The 23,491-nt window shown below is 31.4% G+C and overlaps 4 protein-coding genes across 6 annotated transcripts; 3 read left to right on the top strand and 1 right to left on the bottom strand.

Moving 5' to 3' along the window:
• The first annotated feature begins 512 nt into the window (after positions 1–512).
• Positions 513–4,272, top strand: LOC116774292 (ubiquitin carboxyl-terminal hydrolase 7-like). Of its 3 annotated transcripts, none has more exons than XM_032666991.2 (11): positions 513–618; positions 714–782; positions 935–1,251; positions 1,325–1,488; positions 1,772–2,031; positions 2,106–2,280; positions 2,373–2,565; positions 2,664–2,817; positions 2,965–3,098; positions 3,620–3,716; positions 4,034–4,272. In XM_032666991.2, the coding sequence occupies exons 2-11, from the start codon at positions 729–731 to the stop codon at positions 4,064–4,066; spliced, it is 1,581 nt and encodes a 526-aa protein (XP_032522882.1). In that variant the 5' UTR covers positions 513–618; positions 714–728; the 3' UTR covers positions 4,067–4,272. The 3 variants fall into 3 exon arrangements, with proteins under 3 accessions (XP_032522882.1, XP_032522873.1, XP_032522891.1); XM_032666982.2 differs by having other exon boundaries at positions 3,620–3,726; positions 3,927–4,272; XM_032667000.2 differs by having other exon boundaries at positions 3,927–4,058.
• Positions 4,273–8,322: 4,050 nt separating this feature from the next.
• On the bottom strand, positions 8,323–9,306 carry LOC116774370 (actinia tenebrosa protease inhibitors-like). Its single transcript, XM_032667090.2, has 4 exons — positions 8,949–9,306; positions 8,774–8,883; positions 8,568–8,658; positions 8,323–8,496 (listed from the first exon to the last, which is right to left on the bottom strand). Exons 1-4 carry the CDS (start codon positions 9,083–9,085, stop codon positions 8,379–8,381), a joined length of 456 nt encoding a protein of 151 aa, XP_032522981.1. The 5' UTR covers positions 9,086–9,306; the 3' UTR covers positions 8,323–8,378.
• A 256-nt stretch (positions 9,307–9,562) lies between these two features.
• On the top strand, positions 9,563–17,354 carry LOC116776959 (kunitz-type serine protease inhibitor 2-like). The gene is made up of 5 exons (XM_061521398.1): positions 9,563–9,665; positions 10,544–10,781; positions 15,059–15,168; positions 15,282–15,360; positions 15,771–17,354. Exons 2-5 carry the CDS (start codon positions 10,756–10,758, stop codon positions 15,856–15,858), a joined length of 303 nt encoding a protein of 100 aa, XP_061377382.1. The 5' UTR covers positions 9,563–9,665; positions 10,544–10,755; the 3' UTR covers positions 15,859–17,354.
• Positions 17,355–19,563: 2,209 nt separating this feature from the next.
• Positions 19,564–23,476, top strand: LOC116772741 (WD repeat domain phosphoinositide-interacting protein 3). Its single transcript, XM_032665018.2, has 6 exons — positions 19,564–19,748; positions 19,846–20,127; positions 20,206–20,357; positions 20,508–20,711; positions 21,035–21,272; positions 22,318–23,476. Exons 1-6 carry the CDS (start codon positions 19,682–19,684, stop codon positions 22,419–22,421), a joined length of 1,047 nt encoding a protein of 348 aa, XP_032520909.1. The 5' UTR covers positions 19,564–19,681; the 3' UTR covers positions 22,422–23,476.
• Positions 23,477–23,491: the final 15 nt, after the last annotated feature.

The raw sequence follows: 23,491 nt of genomic DNA, 5'->3' as shown, positions 1-23,491 counted from the left end.
CATTGTCTTACTTTTTCTTATTATACTTATTAAGTATATATAACGGATATTGAAAGAAATGGTATGATATATTTTTATTTTTATTACCTGTAAGTATACGTTAAAGTATAAAGTAATACGTTTGTCTCATTGTTTATATTAAATGGAAGGCTATGTACAAAATTTAATTAAGGGTCCCAGCATCTGTCAATCTCTAACACTGAATAATGTCATCGCAAGATGGCTGGGGATTTAATTAATATCTGCTAAGCGAAGCAGGTCCGGTCATAACTGGGTTTAAAGGCTATATTGTAGTTAAACTTCTAGTAGACATCTACAAATTGATATATTAAATGTTTAACATAAACGAAGACAAGTACATGGAGTTTAAGAAATATCAAGCAAGAATATTCCATCAAATTTAACAAACAAGAAAATTTAGTCCATCTTTTCCTTTTTTATACAACAATAGCTTTCAGAGAAAGTTTTACATGATGTAAGCCTATATTTCAAATTTAGAAAGTGCTAGTGACATTTAAAAAATCAAATGATGACATATGTCATCGGCTAAAAAATTTACAAAATTAGTGAAAATTTGTGTTTATTTTTTGATATCAGCCATTATGTACCTAAAGTGAGGTAAAAAATATACAATTGTTGATAAAATTTAAGTTTCAAATAAAATTCTACTGAAATAAAAACAAGAATATATCTAACAATATATTTGTCTATAGATTTAACCGTGAAAGATGATTGAAGCCGCTAGCGTGGATAATGCGGGCAATACGCCACAAACCATCGCTGTAAGCGTGATTATAAGTAATTTAAATAGACACTATCACACTCAAATATTCTGTCGTGTAATCTTCATACTGAAAACTTTTTAACGTTAAATTAGAACTTAATTAGTTAAAGTTAAAAATTAATATATCGCTCCATATGAGATATTTTTCAGAAACCTATCGAAGATGAAGATATCGCACGACCCTCAGCAACTTTCCGATATACACTGCAGAATGTAAGTCAACTCAAAGAACAGGTTTTGTCTCCCGCATACTATGTGCGGTGTTTGCCATGGAAGATACTAGTCCTGATAAGAAACACTACCACACCCGATCGCCAACAGCAAAAGGCACTCGGCATCTTCCTACAGTGCAATGGTGAATGCGATTCACCGGGGTGGTCGTGTTATGGTTTAGGTGAATTAAAATTACTTTCTCACAAATCAGATGGGGAGCATTTATGCCGAAAACTACACCACATGTACCACAGGTAAGATTATATCTTTTTTCTATATGTAAAGATATTGTCTTCTTTTTATTATCACTCTTAAACTGTCTCACAGCAAAGAAGATGATTGGGGATTCGCTCATTTTATATCTTGGAAAGACCTTATAGATCCAGATAATGGATTTGTCAAAGACGATTCTATTACTATCGAGGCACATGTTATTGCAGACGCACCTCATGGTGTTTCTTGGGATTCTAAGAAACATACGGGCTATGTTGGTACGATTGTAGAAGTTTTTTTATATTAATAATCATGATGGAAATCATAGAGGCACTTAGCGATTTGATAACACCTTTATCTTATAAATTTATGCCAAATGTTGTCTAAAGTTTAGTGTAGTTTTTGTCTACATCTTTAAAATATAAACTAATTTTGGCAAAATACAAACATTAGAGAACGATATTGTTCCATTAACTACAAAGCTATGCCAAACATTCAACAATTACACTGTATTAACCGGGCGAAACCAATGAAATAAACACCATTCACGTACATTTTTAGGACTTAAGAATCAAGGTGCAACTTGCTACATGAACTCCCTCCTGCAGACTTTATTTTTCACGAATGTTCTTCGCAAAGCTGTCTACAAAATACCAACGGTAGGTGACGACAGTTCTCGATCAGTGGCATTCGCATTGCAACGTGTTTTCTATGACTTGCAATTCCTGGATAAACCTGTTGCTACAAAAAAACTCACTAAAAGCTTTGGTTGGGAAACGCTAGACTCATTTATGCAGCATGACGTTCAGGAATTTCTCAGGGTAAGAATAAATCAACTTTACAGAATACGATTACTATCCTATTTCAATCAATATATATTACTAAAACTCTTTAGGTGCTCCTAGACAAATTAGAAAATAAAATGAAAGGGACAGTCGTTGAAGGTACGGTGCCTAAATTGTTTGAGGGGAAAATGACGTCTTTTATTAAATGTAAAAATGTCAACTGCACAAGTACTCGCGTCGAAACATTCTATGATATACAGCTTAGTGTTAAGGGAAAGAATAATAGTAAGTTAATCAAACCTAAATAAGTGTCGTAAAAACATCCAATACAGTTATTTAGCTACGTGATTTGAAAAAAAAATATTTTTGTTCTACAGTTTATGAGTCATTTAAAGATTACATAAGTATAGAACTACTTGACGGTGAGAATAAGTACGATGCAGGAGAACATGGACTACAAGAAGCAGAGAAAGGAGTGCGCTTTGACGTGTTTCCGCCTGTGTTGCATTTGCATCTAATGAGATTCCAATATGATCCACAGAGCGACGCTTCAGTTAAATTCAATGATCGGTAAGATTTTTTACAAAGCTCATAATTTAACTTTAATTTACTGGTTTATTCGGAATTGCTTGCTCGTCTAAAACTGTAGTCATTTAAATATATTTCAGATTTGAATTCTACGAGGAAGTGAATCTAGATCAATATTTACAAGAGATTCCTCAAACACCAGCGCACTACACCTTACACGCAGTTTTAGTGCACTCTGGCGATAACCATGGTGGGCACTACGTGGTCTTTATAAACCCTAAGGGAGATGGAAAGGTAGAAAATCTAAAAACAATTTAAAAGCAATATTTGAGAATTTTCTAAGACTCTCTTCCATATTATAAAGATTAAGTTTATCTTAGTGAAACAATTTATTGCTAATTTAATATTTCCGACACTATATTATTTATAACTGCTACTCAGTGGTGCAAATTCGACGATGATGTTGTATCTCGATGCAGCAAGCAGGAAGCTATTGAGTATAATTTTGGAGGGAAGGAAGACGCCCCACATCAGGCAAGAAGGGCTACAAGTGCCTATATGCTTATTTATATACAGTGAGTTACTTTTATTGTCTTATACTTATTTGTAGGAAATAGAGTCATACCAGTTCTACTACTAAAGGTAATCAGTTTAACTACTAAATTAATTTGCTTTTGACTATATTATGCTTCCATAATATATTTTAAATTTTATGCTGCTATTTATAACACTTTTTCCAGAAAATATTTTAAAAATCGTAATATAATTGAAACGACTTTAATAATAATATTTACCAAGTTCACTATGCAGGGTTAGTTAGTATGAAAACCAATTATTGTAATAACAAGTCACCAGAACACACGCCTTGTTCAATGCTAATTGCTTTTTGAAATAGTTGGTCTGACCTGGTTGCGACACTTTCATTACAACCACGTGTGCAGGAGACTATCACTTCACTAAACCGACATTGTTATTCATAATACACTGTAATGATTTAGCCAAATTCAGCATAGTAATGAATTCGTTTATATTTTATTAAATTCTCAATGTTGAATAATTATCGTGTTATTTTAAAATTTACTTTGATATATTTCAGGACATCCCAATTAAAGTATGTGTTGCAAGATGTGACAGAGACCGACATACCAACTGATCTTTGCGACCGAATAACTGAAGAGATGAGATACGAGATGGTAAGAACATGTAAATATCACTCATATGGAGATAGATTTATTTTTCTTTTTTTGTCGCTCAGGACTACAACTTTCGGTATAGAAGGAATGGTTCCAGTCTACTTGTTTATTTTTTTATATTATTTTTTTATAACTCTTACTATTATTCCTTCTGTACTCTAGTTCTGTTCTGAGTCAAATCACATAAGCAAATTGAAACAAATATTTCAGGCGGCAGAAAAATAAGATGCAGAAAACTCAAATCTGACACATCTGTCAGTTCAGCAAAATACTATGCGAGGATTTTCAACGCTCTAAAACAATTCTTCACTTTACAGGCCATAGCCGGCTCCAAATATAAAGGGAGATAAACAATTTTTGATACGTTTTCAGCCGATGGATCAAATTGATCGGGTGTTTTATCTAGATATATTTACTTTGTGTGTATTTACTTGTAATTATTTATGTACCGATGTTAATAAAATTTGTTGCTTCTTAAAAAAAATAAACATTCATTTATACTTATTTAATATTAGAAAATATGCAGTATAATAAAGTACATTATTATATAAACGGGATTTTAAATATATTTTCCAATTTATAATGCAGTTGTACGACAAAATGCTGTTGAAACTAAATTGAAGCTGGCGATTTAAAAATGTTCTTTATCCTTTTGCCTATAAATCTTTCCGGAACACGCAATAAATTAGTCTCCAATTACTGACGTTGCAAAATGTAGAAGCGACGCTAAAAAATCTGAACGGCGTAAATTGACATAACTCGTAAATACTCCAATCTCGCGACTGAGCCAATCTGAAAGACTAACAATCGGCCCCCATTGTTGTATTTTAAGCTAAAAGGTATTTATCACAAAGAGGTTCGCCATCTTTCAAAACTTCTACCTCTCTTGTTTGATTAAACTTATGTAGGTGTCAGTGAACACATAGTTTATTTTTATTAAGTTATATGTAAAATGGTTTTGATGTTGAAAAAATCGTGTATGTTATCTATACTTATAATAAGACAGTAAAAATCTAATGTCTGTACATTGAATATTTTTCCAAAAAACTGATAGGAGGCAATTCAAGAAGAGTCATAGACACCAAAAAAACAATTTTTGGAATTTTTGTCTGTCTGTCTGTCTGGTACGTTATAACTTCAAAACTACTCAACGGATTTGAACGCGGTTCACAGTTGGATTACATATAATTAGGAGCATTATCAAAACTTTGTTTCGTCAAAATCGGTTAATGGAAAAAGAAGTTATGGTCAATTGAAAATTTACTTCGAGCGCTGCTTCAAAACTTTTAAACACTGCAACTTAATATTGATGAGTTATATATTATATATTAGTTAATAGTTAATTAGTTATATTAGTTACTAAAAAAATATGTTCTAATATATGTTAATCTTAATATTAAAACTTATGAGAGCGCGGGCGCGGTTGAAGTGTTGGACACTATGCTCGATAGATGGCGTTGATAAAATACGGTATCAACCTAGATCGCGGTGTTAAGATTCTCCGTTGTGTAATGACTACCATGCGGTTCGTAAGCTCATTGTTGTTTGTTGGTTGTGGTTGTCTATCACTTGTTTTTCTTTTGTTAGTTGGTTGTGGTTGTCTATCATTTGTTATCATCTCTTTTCTGTATGTTATTATTTTAAGTTTGATATATATATGGTTATGCAAAAAGCGACAAAGACGCGGGCGGAGCCGCGGGCAACAGCTAGTAGGAAATATTATAAATGGCCAAAATCCCTCATCGATTAAGTCAAACAGGGAATTTTTTGATTTATCACTAACCGTGCTATTATTGATATGTATTTTATAAAAGACACTAACCTTGATAAAATTTTCATTAAAAAAAACTATCGCCAACGGAAATTTATAAAAACAGAATAAAACAATACTAGATAGTTACGAGTATTTTTTTAAAAAAGGACACATATATATAAATAATGATTATTATTATCTAGCAGTTTTAAAATATTGAATACTCAGACAAATTCAGGTTGAACAGACAATTAAAAAAACCACATTATGATACATATAATCGAATAACAAATATCTTTCAACAAATATCTTGATTAAAATGATTAATATTTTCCGATGCAAGTGAAACAAAAATCTTAACATAAACTCCAATTAAAAATGCAAATTAATAGAATCAATAAAAATAGTATTTGATTAAATTTCTACTATACATCGAAACACCCACTCTTTAGTTTGAGCAACAATTAAGGCACCATAAAAAAGCCTTTGAGAATACCCTTGAATTGATTTATCACTCACATATTGCTTCTGTCAATACCGTATTAAATTACTGAATAAACACTTCACCTCTCCAAATGAAATAGTACGCTAATGTCAATAAGGAGCGGCGTTAGCTATCTGTACTATCTTTCAACTTCTGACTTATGGCTTATTCCTCATAATTCTTACACCGTATCTTGTATTAAACTAGATGCATCTTCATATTTTTTTCTCGCAACGCTCTGCAAAAACTCTCAGTACAATTTGAGTGAGGAGACCTTAGCATTTCCTTTACCGAACCGTTTTTTGGACATACGGTTGCCCGAAATCATCTCCGTGGATGAATATCCCGAGTCACCAATAAGCCGTTCCGCTTGCTTCACACGATAAACGTTTTTACTACATCGTTTATATTTAATGTGAATACTATGAGACATAGTATAGACATTTCTATGCTATATGTTTCCCACTTTCAGTGATAAAATTCCAATTGTCATAAACTTTTCTCAAAGAAATTACAAATATTTTTATAATAAAGTCCGATCAATAATTAACCCGAATATATATGACGTTACTTTATGCGATCTTTTTTTTTTATAATATGGTCTTCATCAGTGCAAAGACATGCACAGTATATTCTGCCAGTGTCGTGTAGAATGGAGAAGACACGATCCGGAATTAACTATTGAATGAAATAAAACTTAACATTCTCGACTGAAGTCATTATGCGATCTTTATAAACGATATTATTATGTGCGATTTATGGCTGTTATACAACTGACATTTATCTCATATCTTCTTTAAAAAAGAATACATGAAAATGGCTATAGCGTCCAACAAGTAAAAACGTTGACAGGCAAAGTATTCCACGATTCCAGTGTGAAAAAGTTTATAGCAAAGATAATCGTCAAGTTACCTTATTTTTTTAAGTTTTTGAGCAATTTTCACTTTTAGTGAAAGAGCCTTCTACGAAATTAGAAAAAATAGGTTTTAGTTTTTATATAATATATAGATGGCCTTTGCTCAGAGATGGGCTCTGATTGGTTGATGATGATATAGTTGGCAACTTTTGTCGATTAACCTTTCTTTTCACATTTTTCTGTCGGTACTGGATTTGCTTCGGAGTTAGGTTATTGGGCCTTTTGTCTTGTTTTATAATAGAATAATGATATCGGGCTTCTAACCAATCCTATTAAATACCAACTACACAGTTGTTATTTAATACGATGTAACAGTAGTAATGTTTATATAAAGACAATAATAGTTTTGGCTCATTTGAATTTTAAATAAATATTTTAATTAAATGTTATTGCATAAAAGTCCTAAATATTTTCAACAATTCCAACCAAAATTTTGTTAGCTTAACCCTTAGTTTCTTTTATTCATGATTATGTCGAAGGAAGTTATCTTGATCTGAGCAAGTCGCAACGCAATAAACTTAAACGAGTACAAAAAAAAAATTCTCAGTATATATTTAGTTTAAGCAAAACTCAAGTAATTTAGACTTTTTTTGATATCTGTGTTGTGTTTATTAGTATATTAAAGACTTTTTTCATTCTTAGTGTAAATATAGTAACACCTACTAATTACGTATTTACAATTCACTGAGACTTCAATCTTTTGTTTTTATATGAAGTAGGTGGCAATGAAATTTTAGGTCCGCTTAATTCCAAGTAACTATAACCTACGAATACCTTAAAGTTGCGTTGCCAAAACGAAAGTGTCGAAAAAAAAATCCTAAAATATAAGAGAGACTATTTTACGACACTAATTATTAAATATATATGCTACTTTATAACAATTAACAAAGTTAATATAAATTAATCAAAAGTCTGATAATTTTTTCTAAGGAATTCAACACTTTCAAGATTTTACGATATTTTGAATAGTAACGGCCACAAAATCTATAAAATGTATGCCTTATATCAATGTACAAATTAGTGAATCAAAATTGCTTCCTGACTTTTTTTATAAAGAGGGAAAGAACTGAAACACCACCAGCTCGAAGGCATGTCTTCGCTAATTAATCCAACTCGACTATTAATTAGGGGAGTTTTTGTCCGTCATGGATTAAGTCGGGCCTTCCCGTAATTGCCAGCCCGAAGCTTAAATATTTTTATTTTACTCCCAACTCCCAAGTAAAATAAAAAGATTTTTACGGTCCGAGGTTAAACTTTTAAAAGTTACTTTTTATATTACGACTCCTTTGCCTTACATAAATAAAAATGTAGGTCTGAACATAATTAGTCATTAAATGTCAATATTATGAAATAAATTTTAAATAATATTTTTTTTTAATTTTAAAAGGCCATAACTAGGTTCTAATCAATAAAAGCTGGATACCTAACGCCCAGGTAGAAATCGTAAAAGTGATTAGATAATAAAATGTTATTATAGCTCTTTAGTCAATTATATATTTAGTTACATTTTTACACATTTTTACACGCCCTCATACACAACGCTCTAGTTCTGAACTTGTTATCATTGCCTCCACAACCGCCATATTTAAATATTTTGCATTTTTTTTCATTTATATCGTAATAATACCTGAAATAAATAAAACAAGTTAACGTCTATAAAATATATCGATTTCTATGGTATTATAATATTCTACTTACATGTTTATTAAAGCCAGGCAAAATCCAGTTTCGGGCTGAAGATTACAGGGACTAACTCGCCGAGAACCGTCAATATTCAGGTACTTAGAATCTATAGAATATATATGTATTTATTATTTTTCTGTACAAAAAATATGTATGCAGTAAAAAGGTGTATAATTATTTTGTAGTCTCAAGTATTGTCTTAATAATATTTAATTGCCTACCCTTGCAAAACCTTTCACATTCCAAAAGAGTGTTGAAATTGTTCTGATTTCCATCACATCCACCGAAATAAAATGATCTGCATTCGTTCGATTCCATGTCGTAATAAAACCTGCAAGAAAGATAAGTGTGTAATCAAAAACTAACTATTCTTTCAATTTTATACCAGTAACTGACCTTTTCAGTTGATTTCCACAACTTCCTTTTCTAGGTTGAAGTTGGCAGAAGCTGTCCCAGCTAGCACTCGTTTCAAGAGTATCATATCCATTTAAAAAATATGTTAAAAATAAACAAAAATAATAAACCTTGCTCATATCTAACACTTCTTAATGTTATCGAGTAATAAAAGGTATTACATCGTAAAACTGTTCAGAATTCAAATATATATTTCATCGCTGGCTGCGCATTATTCAATATGTTACGGTGTATTATGTTTTTTACAGTTATTAAATAAAGTTTAACAAAAATTAAAGCTAGTATTCACAAGCGGATAGCCACAAACAAAGGTTTTAATGATCAAAATAAAAATGTGCCGAGAGCATTAATTAGTAGAAATGCTTTTATCGTCTGTCCAATGAGAATCCCGACTAGCGACCGGCGACGATTAATAATTACTTAATCTGCGCTGTGGCTGCAGGCAAATTGCCCCATCGATTTATTGCAAAACAGCCATAATTAGGTTTTCTCTTGAAACGCTAGTGGAAATGTACCTTTATATTTTAAATATCATAAAAAGGAATTTAGTTTAGTGTCCAGATATTACTAGGTATTTTAGAGATTCAGATTTTATTTCGTAATACAGCCATAGAATAATAAAAATTGTTTTATAACAAGAATTTTTTCCTGTAATTTTCTCGTAAAATATTCGATAAAGAATACAATAACGGACGTAGTGTAAGCAGACAAGATTATTTTTAACAGCGCATCACAACATTCCTATTTAAATGAAACTAATATTAGTTTCATTTAAATGAATAAAAGTCGCGAAAGTCTTAGATCTCATAACATTCCTATTAATTAAAATTAATTTTTGTATTGTAAAATAACGATAAAATTATTTTTTGTAACTGATTTACATACGGAATGTTTTAATACAATAGTTCTAATATTCTTCGACTTTTATTTAAAAAACGTTGAGCTATTTTTTAAACATTATATGTATGACAGATTTTATATATAAAACATTAAAGCTCCTGTGGACTATTTCCGAATAACTATATTTTCTTAAACGCTTGTAATTATTTTCAATATACCCATATATACAGAGCCTTTACATTTTATTGTTTGTTTTTGATTTTCGGTTTAATGGAATACTGTAAAAGAAAAGACAAAAAAAATATTAATTTTTTCCCTGGAAACAATAAGTTTTTGTTTAAAATCGAATTCCTCAAATTTTACTGAAAAATACCCAATATTTTATTATTTTAAGTATGAATATATAAAATCTAAACATCTTATCTTTTTCAATATCATACTGTATTCATTAAAATAATTATAGTATCAAATATGCTGTACAATAGAAATTCAATGGAGATCTGAAATAATGGACCATCGTATAAATCCCAAACAGAATAATACAAGGTGTATTATGAATGTCAGACCAATAAAAGCAATAAATTATACAATTTCACCAAACAAAATTAAACCCATCTTACTACATTAATAACAATAACAATAACAATGTTATAGTTACTTTTCATATTTAAAATTTTAATGCAAATAATAAAAATTTACGTAATATTTTAATTTATAGGCATATTTATAATTTATAGCCCAACGGCCTAGCATGCCCAGCCCGGGATTTACGAAGCTAAAAGTCCTATCAAGAAAAATACCGCTAGGACAGTCCGAGAGGGGGGGCGAAAGATCTGTCCACCGGTCGATGTAAACGGCGAAAACGGCGCGAATACGGATTTGAAATGCCCTACGTGCGGGAAAAATTACAAGAGACGAGCCTGGTACCTTAAACATCTAAAAATACATAATGGTGTTGAAGCACGACAATCGTCGGTAAGTTCTTCAACTTTCACTTCGGATAGAGTTAAACCTCATGAATCCCATGGAGAACCATTAACTGTCCATTGACATCCGGACACGTCTTAGCATTCCAAACATGAAACAATCGACTTGGAAAGTTCACGACGACAGTTTAGCGGACCTGTTAGAACATCCGGGCTCGAAGCAGGAATTGAACTCGCGAGTAAAAACTTTCCAAAATACTATTTACGACTACTTTAAAATCTGCGCCGGGACCCGATGGTACCCCATTTATAGTTTTTAAAAAATGTCCATCGGTTCGTAAACATCTCACATATATATACGATAAAATCTGGTCAAGGAAGCAAATCCCGGAGTGCTTCGGGAAAGCAATTTTTGTCCTCATTCCCAAAAAAGATCGAGTCACAGATCCAAAAGATACTAGACCGATAGCCTTAACAAATACTATATCCAAAATCTTTTTCTCAGTTCTACAAACGAGAATGACGCGATTCATGCTGAGCAACAGGTATTTTAGGCCAAATCACCAGAAAGGGTTTTTACCCGGAATTTCTGGATGCCTAGAACACAACACTTTGCTGTCGGAGAGTTTAAAAGATGCTAGGAAAAGCGAGAGGCAAATTACAGTTTGTTGGATAGACTTAGAAAACGCGTTCGGGTCGATACAACACGAATTGATACTATTCGCTCTGAGATGGTACAACTTTCCACCCCTAGTTAGTGATATGATCGCGTCGTATTACTCAAAATTAAAGTTTTCTATAACAACTTAAGAAAGCCATTCAAAATTTTTAGTTACAATGTAGGACTATTTCAAGGTTGCTGTTTATCTCCAATTGTATTTAATATTGTAATTAACATCTTAGTAGATAAATTAACCAGCAACGAGAAAAAATGGGGATATCGGTTCAAGTTTAATAATAAATACACGGAATCTATTTAAGCCTTCGCTGACGATCTCGCAATACTGACACGTAACCCCAAACACTGTCAAGTACTATTAGATGAAGTGGATAAATTCTGTGAGTAGACCGATGGATTGAGGACAAAACCAAGTAAATGTCACTGTCTGTGTCTCGGTAGGCGGAATACAAGATACACCTCATACGATCCGGGATTATCGTTAGGCGGTCAATGCATTTCTACGGTTACAGAAAATGCACCATTTAAATTTCTCGGTCGGAAGATTGATAATGTAGGTCGTACTCCATCTTTAGAAGGTATAGTAGATAGCTTTTTAAACGATCTCAACAAGGTAGATATCCAACAGATCAGTAACGTTAAAAAAGCTTGGATCTACGATAATTATCTAACTTCACGTTTAAATTGGCCTTTCCTCGTTTATGATTTTAATAAAACCCTTTGGTCAAAGTTAGATGCGGGCGTTATAAAGATGTTGAAGTTGTGGCTCGGGCTCGCGCTAACGGCTGATTCATCGGCTTTATTTAGGGATCGCAATAGTTTTGGGATGAGTCTAAAAAGGCCATCGGACCTCTATAAACACCTGAGAGTTTCCAAGAGATACATCCTGGGGAAATCCCAGGATGACGTCGTTGCATCGCTCCCAAAAGACAAAGATGCCCCAGAGCTAGAGTCAAGGCTACAATTCCACAAGCAGTTTATGATAGGAGCGCAAAGTAACAGAGTAGGTTTAGGATCAAGTAAGAAGGTCCAAGATACGGATATATTGAAGTCTTTTATTCGGCAAGGCGAGAATGATAAATATAAGATCCATGCAATGAGTTTAGAAATGCAGAACGAGTGGTTAGACATAGGAGATTTTTGCATCCCATTAGCACTAAAATGGCGCACCTTAATCCGTGATTAGTCGCCAGCATTGCTAAAATTTTATCTCAATGCGTTCCAGATGACTCTCCCAGATCAGAGTAATTTAGTAAGATGGGGTAAAGGTACCGAAAAGACTTGCTATATCTGTGGGTAGGCAGTTAGAATTGCTGGGCATTTGTTGGTGGGATGTAGGGTACTCCTCGATAGTAGTCAGTACTCGCGTCGTCACGATAGGGTTTAAGAAATCAAACGTGAAGCGGTTAGTCTATCGGTATTAAGAGCGCAAAAAGAAATAACCACAAACCAACGATCAATAGGTTTTGTGAGAGCAGGCACTAGGGCTACAAAATCTTACGTTAACCCTTACTCCATTCTTAAAAAGGCTTCGGATTGGACTATAATGATGGATACGAATGAGAAACAATACAAAATCTAAGACGATATTTGTGCGTCGGCCTCCAGACCAGACATATTTATGTATTCGCGAATTTTAAAGGACGTTGTTATGATAGAGCTTACGGTTCCTTGGGAAACCAACATCGCCAAAGACCATATCATCAAGGTCAACATATATTACGCGCTCACAAACGAACTCACTCGAAATAGGTTCGTCGAGAATTTATACGCGGTAGAAGTGGGAGCGAGAGGTATAACGGCTAAATCTTTCTACAACCTACTAAAAGACTTGGGCCTGTCCAGAACTCACATCAATTCGTTCTTGGAACGTACTTCGAAGGCAGCCCTAGTAGGTTCTTTTCAAATATGGTTAGGTAGGGAGAGGAGCTTGGACAGTGAAGGTGAGCGTTTAACGCGCGTTAGTTAGAGGCCCCTTAAACCTACACCTGGGTCGCAAGTCACAGGCACTGTTGAAGCTCCTCTCCCTGCAACGCGATGGACCCGGCACCCGCACGGTGAATCCATTGAATGCTAAGAGGTTTCGTCTCGTCGTCTCATTATAGCGGAAGATAGTATTCGTGCCTTTAAAACTCTGCTTATTTGGGACAAATTATGATAAAATAATTAAAAAAAAAAACGACCGAAAAATCCTTGTTTTCTATAACTTACTTTTTTCTATAATATTACAATTATTTTCGTTAGTGACAATACTTTTTATAAATATAAACTGCACTTTTTATAAATATAACTGGAAAAAATACAAAACAACGTTACATTTTTTTTAATAATAAAACCGTTTCGAATAGAACAAATAATTAAAACAATTTACCGGATCTTAACATTATATCATTACCCTTTCAAATTCTTTTATTTCATGTCAAGACTTGAAAGGAATAAATGTTATCTATAAAACAATGTGACTTACGCCTTATATCCGTTGAAGTAAACACATACTACCAAACAGATCACTCTGTGGGATTCATCACAATATGAACCAAGAACATATACGAAGATAGTAAATCTATATTCTTATAACATTAACTTCAAAAAAGACGTCTTATACATTCAGAGCGTGTGAAGTTGGAGCTGTATTTGGCCATCATTGATGAGTCAATTGATCGTTGAATGGGACGTTATTAGGCATAATCTGATTGGGGAAAAGCTTCGACCATTGATATTTCCAGCTTACCAAGTATAAATTGCAGATTCAGGATAATTCAAAATACCGTTACATTAAGACTCATCGCTCTTTTGATTATGTGCTTGTGACTAAAACTTGTGTATGTTTTCAAATATGGAATCATGTATTAGTCCGACTTAACAGAACACAGTACATACTTAGCTAGGTTCATAACCTAGCTAGGTTCATACATAAATAATGTTTGACCCAGACTTTTTTTTTTAATGATTAAAACTGATCAGATTGGTTAATTATACAATTAATAATGTATACACATTAGTCTAGTGTCTAATATGTGTTACGTAATGGCAACATATTGCACCATACAAACTATTATATCTCATTTTAAGGGACGCATATGATTTTTTGAAATTGTAAAATTATTTTACGCTCTTTGAATTATATTTATGACCATTAAAAACGTATAAAAAAATTAAAATTGCCGTAAATTAACACGAGTTCGTTGTTGCATGAAACGTCGATAAGTCACACTTTTAAATGGATTTGGACTTTTTATCAAAAATCACTCTTTTAAATTGAAAACTTGACTTTAATTTAAAATTTTGCTAACGAATACAACATAAACTGCGTGTTCACTTTTTACCAGATCAATATTCTTAAATAGTAGCACTAGCACTAAAGACCAGGATGTGGAAATATTTGTTTTCCTGTTTAACGATTTGTTTACTAAACGTAGAAGGAAATTCTGATAAAAGTAAAGTATATATTTTAAAAATATGCCATTACGGAAACAGTTTTTGTATAGTCTTAATTATAAATTGTTAATTTTAAATAAGGTATTAATTACATTCTCGTTCCCTATAGAAAAAAGTGTAGCTTTATAATAACACGGACAGGTAAACACGACTGCATATTTCCTTACATTGAATCCGTGCACATTTTTTATTATTATTTTTTTTTTTAGATTTTACTACGACACCGAGTACAAAATATGCGAAAAATTCAAATACAGTGGCTGCGGAGGAAATCCTAATAATTTTAAGTCGAAGGAAGAATGCAAAGATCATTGTCCTGGTAATTGAAAAATATAACGTGAGAGTGTTTTTTAACACAGTTTCACGAAGACAAATTACAAGAAAATAGTAATTTTATTTGAAATCAATCAACTGAATTGAATATATTTTTAGGAAAATACATAGGGCTCCAGAAACCTTTATATTGCATGAATGTCCCTGACAGAGGCGAATGTAAGAACACTAATCCCAGGTAGACTTTAACAAATTATAGTTAATATATATTAATTAAAGAAACAATATAATTATGAGTCATAAGTAAGTTATTCATGAACAAAAAATGCCATCCTTTTTGTGAACTTCATCCGTTATTGAAAAAAATCTTTTCTAAACATTATAATTTTCCTATAAAAAGATAAGATAAGAAAGAATCATCTATAAACTAAACCTATTACAAGTATTCCGTTTCTAATATACTGCGAATGCTCATGTTACCTTCTAACTATTTTAAACTTCTGAGAAAACATTCTGTACATTATGAGATATTCTTGGGATGAACTGTAATTCTTATAAAAAATTTAATCGTTTTGAGATTTCCTTCCTCAAGATTTTATGTCTCTTAATATTCTTATAAAATGATATATCACTGTCAGTTGATTTCAGATTTTACTATACTTCAGAGAGAAATATATGCAACACCTTCTGGTACAGCGAATGTGGTGGTAACGAAAACAGATTTGAAGATATTTAAGAATGCCGTATGGCGTGCAAGGTTCACGAATTTAGTTTGCAATTAAAATCCAATTAACACAAATATAATTCTATTGAATCATGAAATAGTTTAATTTAAGCCCGCATATTTGTATATTGCAAATATATAAAGCCAATCATCCCTATTTAATTGTACATAGGTAAGTAAAACATAGGAGCTATTTACTGAATGTAAAGTAAATTTTATTTCTTACTTTATTACGTCATGTCTTCTTCCGGTAACGACAAACTGGCTTTGATTAACAAATAAGATCTAACCTAAAGACTTATTTTATCATATGTCGGTAATACTATGCAGTCACGTCATGGGCTATACTATATATATGCTTTACTTATTCATGAGATGTTGGAAATTTTGGTCATTATTTAAAGTACGATGATCTTTGTAGTGACACTAGCGTTGCGAATTAACGTTAGTGTTTATCTGTCTTCATGAGATAAACGGAGCTTTACCCAATATATGGGAACTTTAATTGCTACCGTTAAAACCAAAAATACCGATAGAATTCTGAAGCTACCAAAAATTTGTCTGGAGAAGTTTATGGTTAGTATGTGATTTGACGCAGGTTCATGTAACACACTAATAATGTTCATGTAACACACTAATAAAAACATGGTCTCTTAACAACTGAAGCTAGGTGATCGCTCAATAACTATTATTAAAAAAATTGTGACCCAGAAGATTAACAACTTTTAATTTCGGATAAATTAAACTACCCCAGTTGAAAACACAAATTTATCTGTAACGTAAAAATATTGCGGGAGGAAAAGGAATATTAATTAATCCGAAACAAAATTTATCTGGATACTAGGTTGAAACTAATATGAATATACACACCTGACAACGCTTCCAAAAAAAATCCTCTGAAAATGAAATAAAATCAGCTACAAATAGAATCTAAAATAACTATGCATTGTAAAAGACTCACTTACTTATAAAAGGCTCACTAGTGCTGTAGATGTTACAATACATCAGATACAATCTAAATAAATACTGCTTTGTAACTTTTTTTTCGTAGTAATTTAGCTTACACTGGATAACATTTTCTATTTGCTTATACTGTGTTATTTGCTTTCACAAAGTCTCCGGGAATAAACCTATCAGTATGTAAGCGGAAAAATATAATAATAACTCATATATACAGATCCCTTAATCCTAAAATAATGTTAAGAACTTTTTATTAATCAGTGTTTTTAAAGAAAAATCAACACATTTTAATTATAATTTAAGTAAAATTGACATTAACAGAATTTAAAATATTTATTTAGCTTAATTTCTTTGCCAATCGAAACGACAACATAAGTAAATTTAATTCATTATATATTTTCGTTATTAATACAACGAAAATATTTTAAAATATATTAATAGTGCTTTTGAACGTTAAACTTATTAATATGTTTAAAATAATAATAACTCATATAAGCATGTTTCCAAACCCCTGTACCAGCTATGATCAAATTATTTTCCTGAATAGATGGGAGTGTACGAAGTTGAATGAGTCCCGATGCAGTAGCCACACTGAATGGTGCGTCGTTAGAGATAATCCGATTCGAGAATTGGAGCATTCTAGTACAGCATTTGGGCATTCGAGCTTTAGGTATTCAGCCTTCCGCGGTACAGCCATACTAGTCCAGGAATTTGAATGCAAATTGAAAATGCCATTAGATCAACAAATATCTGCTTTCCGATCAAACGATGCAATTTTGCGCTCGCGAGCGTTAAATGTTTATAATCGGTTGGTGTAACGCAATTTGCGTAACAATTACCTATTGCTTATTTAATATTATCGTTTTTTATTCATTTATTTTAGTTATTGGTTTCAAGTGACTTTTCATAATCGGTTTACGAAATAGTCACATCAAATATTAATGTGGCGTAACTTAATAAAAATATGCATAGTATAAAGTCATATAAGGGTTAATAATGTTCCATCTCAGAGATCAATTCTTCATTCCAAATATGAATAAGATTTCTGAAACCCTCATGATGCTCCGACGTAGATTTAATATGTTAGATCAAGACGAAAATAAGCAAGGATACGATATAGTAAGACTGAAGCTATGAACATCTTCAAATAAAAACATTCTTATTCAAAAGCATAACAACAGAGTAATTACAATTAAACAATAATACTTGAATTATTAAAATAATCAATTTTTAATCGCCATGCCTATTTTGGTTCACGCATAATTTTTATTTAATAATTTGTTTTAATGAATACCTTTTTATAATTAGTCTTCCATGGAGAACTGTAATAGTTATTTTCAACGTTATATTTCAAGGTATATTTAAAATCATTACAATGATTGTTTTCGCTGTTATCAGTCAAAAACCCAAAGAAATATTCATATATCCACAAGTAATTAATCGATAAAGCAATACTTTCTTAGTGATAAAAATATAGTAGTTTCTTTTCAGTATTATATATAAATCTTCTATTTATCTGAATACATATATTGTTTTTATCTTTATTGATTCTTAGAAACAGTAGAATACAAGCTCTATTTAATAAATACTAACAAAAAATTCTTTAACATTGTTCAGACAAAGCTTGAATAAAAATGTAACAAATAAAAATATAAAAGATCCACTAACATAAAAGTAATGAGAATGGAAATGCTTGCGAAAAAATTCAATCATTTCAAAAGCCTCACAAAGATTTCTAAAAGCGAGGGCTTAAATGAAGTTACGGCATTGTTTAGTACAGAGAAGGTTTTACTTTGGCGTACCCATAATGTATCCAAAATAATTTTAAATTATTTTAGATTTTGTTTTAAATACCTACTTATACCTATAAGCATTATCTCTCCTCTAAAAATAATTTTCAATGATTTCCATAATATGCATAGAAAATTGGAATACATACACAAAATGCAAATGTTTCGATTATGCTAAAAACGGACAGATTTAAATTAAAACATTTATCTTTGACCTACTAATGAAATATTATATTATTCCAACATTCATAAATCTATATTCCAAATAGGTATTATATGTTCATTTTCTCTTTTCTAGTAGCCTTCATAATTATGTGGTCATTTTATTTCGTTATTAGGTAAGTGCCATATAGTAAGAGAAATTTAACATGTTTCTTTTTGTTTCAGTTTTCATATACCATAGAATATTGGTAGTCAAATATTTTTTATTATTAAGATGAGTTAAAACTTCTCAACATTCTATGGATTCACCGTGCGGCCTGCGGGTGTCGGGTCCATCACGTTGCAGGGAGAGGAACTTCAACAGTGCCTGGGATTTGCGAGCCAGGTGTAGATTTAAGCGCCCCCTTCTAAGCTAACGCTTACCTCCACTGTCCAAGCTCCTCTCTCTATCGAATTATACTATTTGTTATTCCAGGAGAAAAAATATCAAATACTACTATATGTCTGTCATGATTTAAAAACAGTTTAATTGCAACATTTTTGTGAGTTTACACAAATGTGAATGTTCTAAAACGACAACGTCGGAAAGTCGTTGGATAATGTATTTTAACAAATTAAATAATTCTTTATGAATCCATTTGAAATAAATAAATATATTATTTAAAAATTTAATTTTAATATTCGATTTTAAAAATTTATATTTTTTACACTTTTTCTGTAAAGTTTAATATATTGTTTCATTATATTATCTGTCTAACACTTTCGTATATTCAACTTTTGACAGTAATTTTTTGTCAACATGTTTTGTCTATTAATGTCTATCAAGTATCAACTATGTCAATCGTCAAATAGCCGCAAAGTGAAATGATTATTTAGGCTTTGTTTGTTTTTTGTAGTAAATGTAAAGTTTTTAAAATCTAACCATGAACCTATCAGAAGAAAATAACTTTTCAAATGGCCTTCTGTACGTGGGTTTTAACCAAGATCAAGGTAAACACAACTACATTTTGGGAAAGTGAAAACATACCTACTCAGTTGTGTTTAATAGTTACTGTTATTCTGCATAACTCTGTTGTAATATTTGCAGGCTGCTTTGCTTGTGGAACAGAAAATGGATTTAGAGTTTTCAACAGCGACCCACTAAAAGAGAAGGAACGACAAAACTTCGCAGAAGGAGGACTCTCGTACGTCGAAATGCTATTTCGATGCAATTACATGGCTCTAGTCGGCGGAGGCAAGACACCTGTTTATCCTCCAAATAGAGTGATAATATGGGACGACCTTAAGAAAGATTCAGCTATATCATTAGACTTCAATAGCCCCGTCAAAGCTGTGAAACTTAGAAGAGACCGCATCGTAGTTGTTTTGGGTAAATTATACATAATTTTTACTTGTAATACAACTGCCTAAATGTATCTTCTTCTACTTATTTCACTATCAATTTCAGAAAACTTGATAAAAGTGTATACTTTCACTGCACAGCCACAAATGTTGCATGTGTTTGAAACATGTCAGAATTCGAAAGGATTGTGTGTTGTCTGTCCAAACAGCAATAACGCACTACTTGTGTATCCAAGTCGGAAAATTGGTCATGTGCAGGTAATGGATAGATAATCGAAGATTATCTAATGTTAATTCTGTTAGTGTTTAACTGTCACACACAAACAAAATATATCAGAACAAACTCGAATTAATCTTATCAATATTTCATTGTCTCTGGTAACCATAATGGTAGTCTGTTTTTAATAGCTGGTGGAATTAAATACACACGTTGGGACCAGCAACACACCAGACGGCCATCTTATATCAGCTCATGAAGCTCCGCTCAGTTGTTTGGCTCTCAATGTTGGAGGTACTAGACTGGCAACCGCATCCACCAAGGGAACACTTATTAGAGTTTTTGATACAAATACTGGTCAGAAGTTAGCTGAACTTAGGAGAGGTGCTCATCAAGTAAGGCATATCTATAAACATCACTGTTGAAATATCACATCATAACGAGATCTAAGACTTGCGAGTATTCATTTAAATAAAATGAATGTTTTCATATTATGTATTATGTGTTTCTTATTATTTTAAAGTACATAATCATCTCGTCTGCTCGTGATCACGGTTGCTGCAAAGTAACAGTAACTTTGAAATTTTGTAATTTAAAATAATAAAAAACTGGTGGCAATCCTAATACATTAGTTCTATTTATCACATCATAAATCAAATGACAAAAACTGTGCATTGAGATAACTGTATTTTTCTTATATTTGCTAATACTATTTCAGGCCACAATATATTGTATAAACTTCAACCACACCAGTACAAACCTGTGCGTGACTTCAGATCACGGTACGGTGCATGTATTTAGTCTAGAGGATGATAAATTAAACAAGCAATCAAGCCTCGCGACTGTCAACTTTCTACCAAAGTACTTTTCAAGTAACTGGAGCTTCTGTAAATTTACTATACCAAATGGTCCGCCGTGCATTTGTGCGTTTGGTGTCGATAAAAGTTCTATTATTGGTGAGTTTTATTCAATATATAATTTATATTATAAAATAGATTGTTATAATTAATTTATAGTTTGAGCTTTTGCTATATTTTTATGATATATAGACAAGTGTTTTTGAAACAAATGTGGTAGTCAGCTAAAGGCGTTACTTTTATTTACTTTCTAATATTAACTTTGTTTCTATACCTACTAAAATGGCTTTTTTGAGAGGCTTCTATAAACAACTTATATTGCCTCAACAACAATTTTGCCTCTTGTGTACTCTGTCTACCTGTGCATTATATCAAATGCAATCAACTCCTGTCTACCCCCATAGAAATGCTTAGAACACTAAAACGTAAATCATAAATTAAAATTTCCATAAAAACCTCAGACTTTTCTACTTTAAGAAAATATCTAAAGAATCTTACTCACTAACACTTGTCTAATATCACTAATATATCACTCACTCAAGCAACTAACTACTGCCTCCTTCTAACTTAAATGATACCCATGTGTAATTGCCAAGGTAGGTCCAATATTGGATCTCCAACCAACAAAATAGAAAGCCTATATAACAATATTATTAGACACTTCTCTATGCTACTTACTCTTTCCTTAAACATAAAATTAATAAAGATTTTTCATAATTTTAATATATACCTACATCTTAAAATTAAATACACATTAATTAAAAACACTTGCAAACAATATTTCACATGTATGTACTATGTGCGACAAATAAGTTAATGTTCGAAAGTAAAATCCTAGCAATATGTCAATTTCCAAGAGAATGATTGATTTATTTTGTATCCATTATCATGTTTACAAAACATTATCTTCTGCTATATGAAAGTAATGTTAGTGTCTTGATTGTTATTCTGTAAATATGTTATAAATTATCAAACAAGGAATGCGTATGACAATTATTGTTGTGTTCTACATCTGGTGTAAACTTATTTGTCAAAAAATATATTTAACCTTTTTGGTTGTGTGATAATGATATACGTGACATAATAATATGTTATAGTTCTGATAATAGACTGTTTTTAATAAAATTATTAATTTATTTTTCAGTGATATGTGCTGATGGTTCGTATTACAAATATAAGTTCAATGATAAAGGGGAATGCACACGAGATGTATATGCTCAATTCCTAGAGACATCGGAGGACAGATAAATGTGATTTGTTTTAAAGATAATAACTCTATTGTTAAATATTAGCACTGTATAGTCCTGGCCTTGTAAAAACTATATTTTATGGTTGCTTGTAATTAAAAAAAAAAAACCGGTCATTAGATTTCAACTTCTGATAATACTATTATTGATGTTAAAATTCTAAATGCATAGTGTATTTCGATAATTTACTCACTGTAAACTGAGGCTAATTTTGTGTTTATTCCTTATATAAATGAATGGTTCCAAATACAGGTGATAATGTTTCAAAGAAATATTATTCAGGAATGCAGTGCTCGATTTTGATACACATCATTTGTATGTTTATAATTGTTGTATAAAATTATCTAAAAGATTTTATAAAACTTAGAATGTATGTAGTTTGTATGCAAAATAAATTATAGATCTCAAAATCCTGAATATGGCATATAACAGATATTTTAGTGTTACATATAAATATTTTAACTATTTCCATGTCTAAATTATGTTTGTAGTGCCTTAGTTATGAAGATAGGTAAGAATCTATTTTATTGCAAGCATAATGAGGTTTATCGTATCGACCCAAACATAAGAACCAAATAAAATTTTCAAAGAAATCATTAAAGGTGATAGCGAGAAGTATACATTTTTGTGTTCCAAAATATATTGTCCACCAAAAAAAAAAAAAAAATTATATCAAATAAAAAAACTGTAACAGTTGTTAATAAGACTTAAAACTATTTGGTGTCACTAATTAACTTTAAAATTTTTGTAGTTATATAGATATTCGATTATATATTATTTCTTAATACTATTCAACCATTAAAAGTATGTTTTACATCTACCCTCAATAAAAAGTTAACAGTACATAAGACTGGTTAGGTTTTCTTTAGTATGAGGTGGACTGATTAATTACCAGGTTTGTTATAATTGAATAAATACAGCTATTTATTGACGATAATATTTAAACATTATAAATTTTTTTTACCAAATTATAATTTTTATTTATATTTTCAATTGTGATGTAATTTATATATGGCTTGTTAACATTTTCCTTTCATAATTACCAATATATATAGATTGCTTGTTTTATTC

Source organism: Danaus plexippus, chromosome 8 (genome assembly GCF_018135715.1).
Source record: "Danaus plexippus chromosome 8, MEX_DaPlex, whole genome shotgun sequence".
In the NCBI taxonomy this organism is placed as follows: Eukaryota; Metazoa; Arthropoda; class Insecta; order Lepidoptera; family Nymphalidae; genus Danaus; species Danaus plexippus.
Note: the sequence above shows the minus strand (reverse complement) of the source record. Positions and strands in the feature narration are given on the sequence as shown.

Coding starts and splice junctions, on each gene's coding strand:
- LOC116774292 (XM_032666982.2), top strand. CDS start 729: ATGATTGAAGCCGCTAGCGTGGATAATGCGGGCAATACGCCACAAACC. Junction 783..934: donor ATACGCCACAAACCATCGCT/GTAAGCGTGATT, acceptor GATATTTTTCAG/AAACCTATCGAAGATGAAGA. Junction 2,281..2,372: donor TGTTAAGGGAAAGAATAATA/GTAAGTTAATCA, acceptor TTTGTTCTACAG/TTTATGAGTCATTTAAAGAT.
- LOC116774370 (XM_032667090.2), bottom strand. CDS start 9,085: ATGAGCAAGGTTTATTATTTTTGTTTATTTTTAACATATTTTTTAAAT. Junction 8,884..8,948: donor TGTGGAAATCAACTGAAAAG/GTCAGTTACTGG, acceptor TCTTTCTTGCAG/GTTTTATTACGACATGGAAT. Junction 8,659..8,773: donor ATGTGAAAGGTTTTGCAAGG/GTAGGCAATTAA, acceptor TATATTCTATAG/ATTCTAAGTACCTGAATATT.
- LOC116776959 (XM_061521398.1), top strand. CDS start 10,756: ATGGTGTTGAAGCACGACAATCGTCG. Junction 10,782..15,058: donor TTGAAGCACGACAATCGTCG/GTAAGTTCTTCA, acceptor TTTTTTTTTTAG/ATTTTACTACGACACCGAGT. Junction 15,361..15,770: donor TGTAAGAACACTAATCCCAG/GTAGACTTTAAC, acceptor AGTTGATTTCAG/ATTTTACTATACTTCAGAGA.
- LOC116772741 (XM_032665018.2), top strand. CDS start 19,682: ATGAACCTATCAGAAGAAAATAACTTTTCAAATGGCCTTCTGTACGTG. Junction 19,749..19,845: donor GGGTTTTAACCAAGATCAAG/GTAAACACAACT, acceptor TAATATTTGCAG/GCTGCTTTGCTTGTGGAACA. Junction 20,712..21,034: donor TTAGGAGAGGTGCTCATCAA/GTAAGGCATATC, acceptor ATACTATTTCAG/GCCACAATATATTGTATAAA.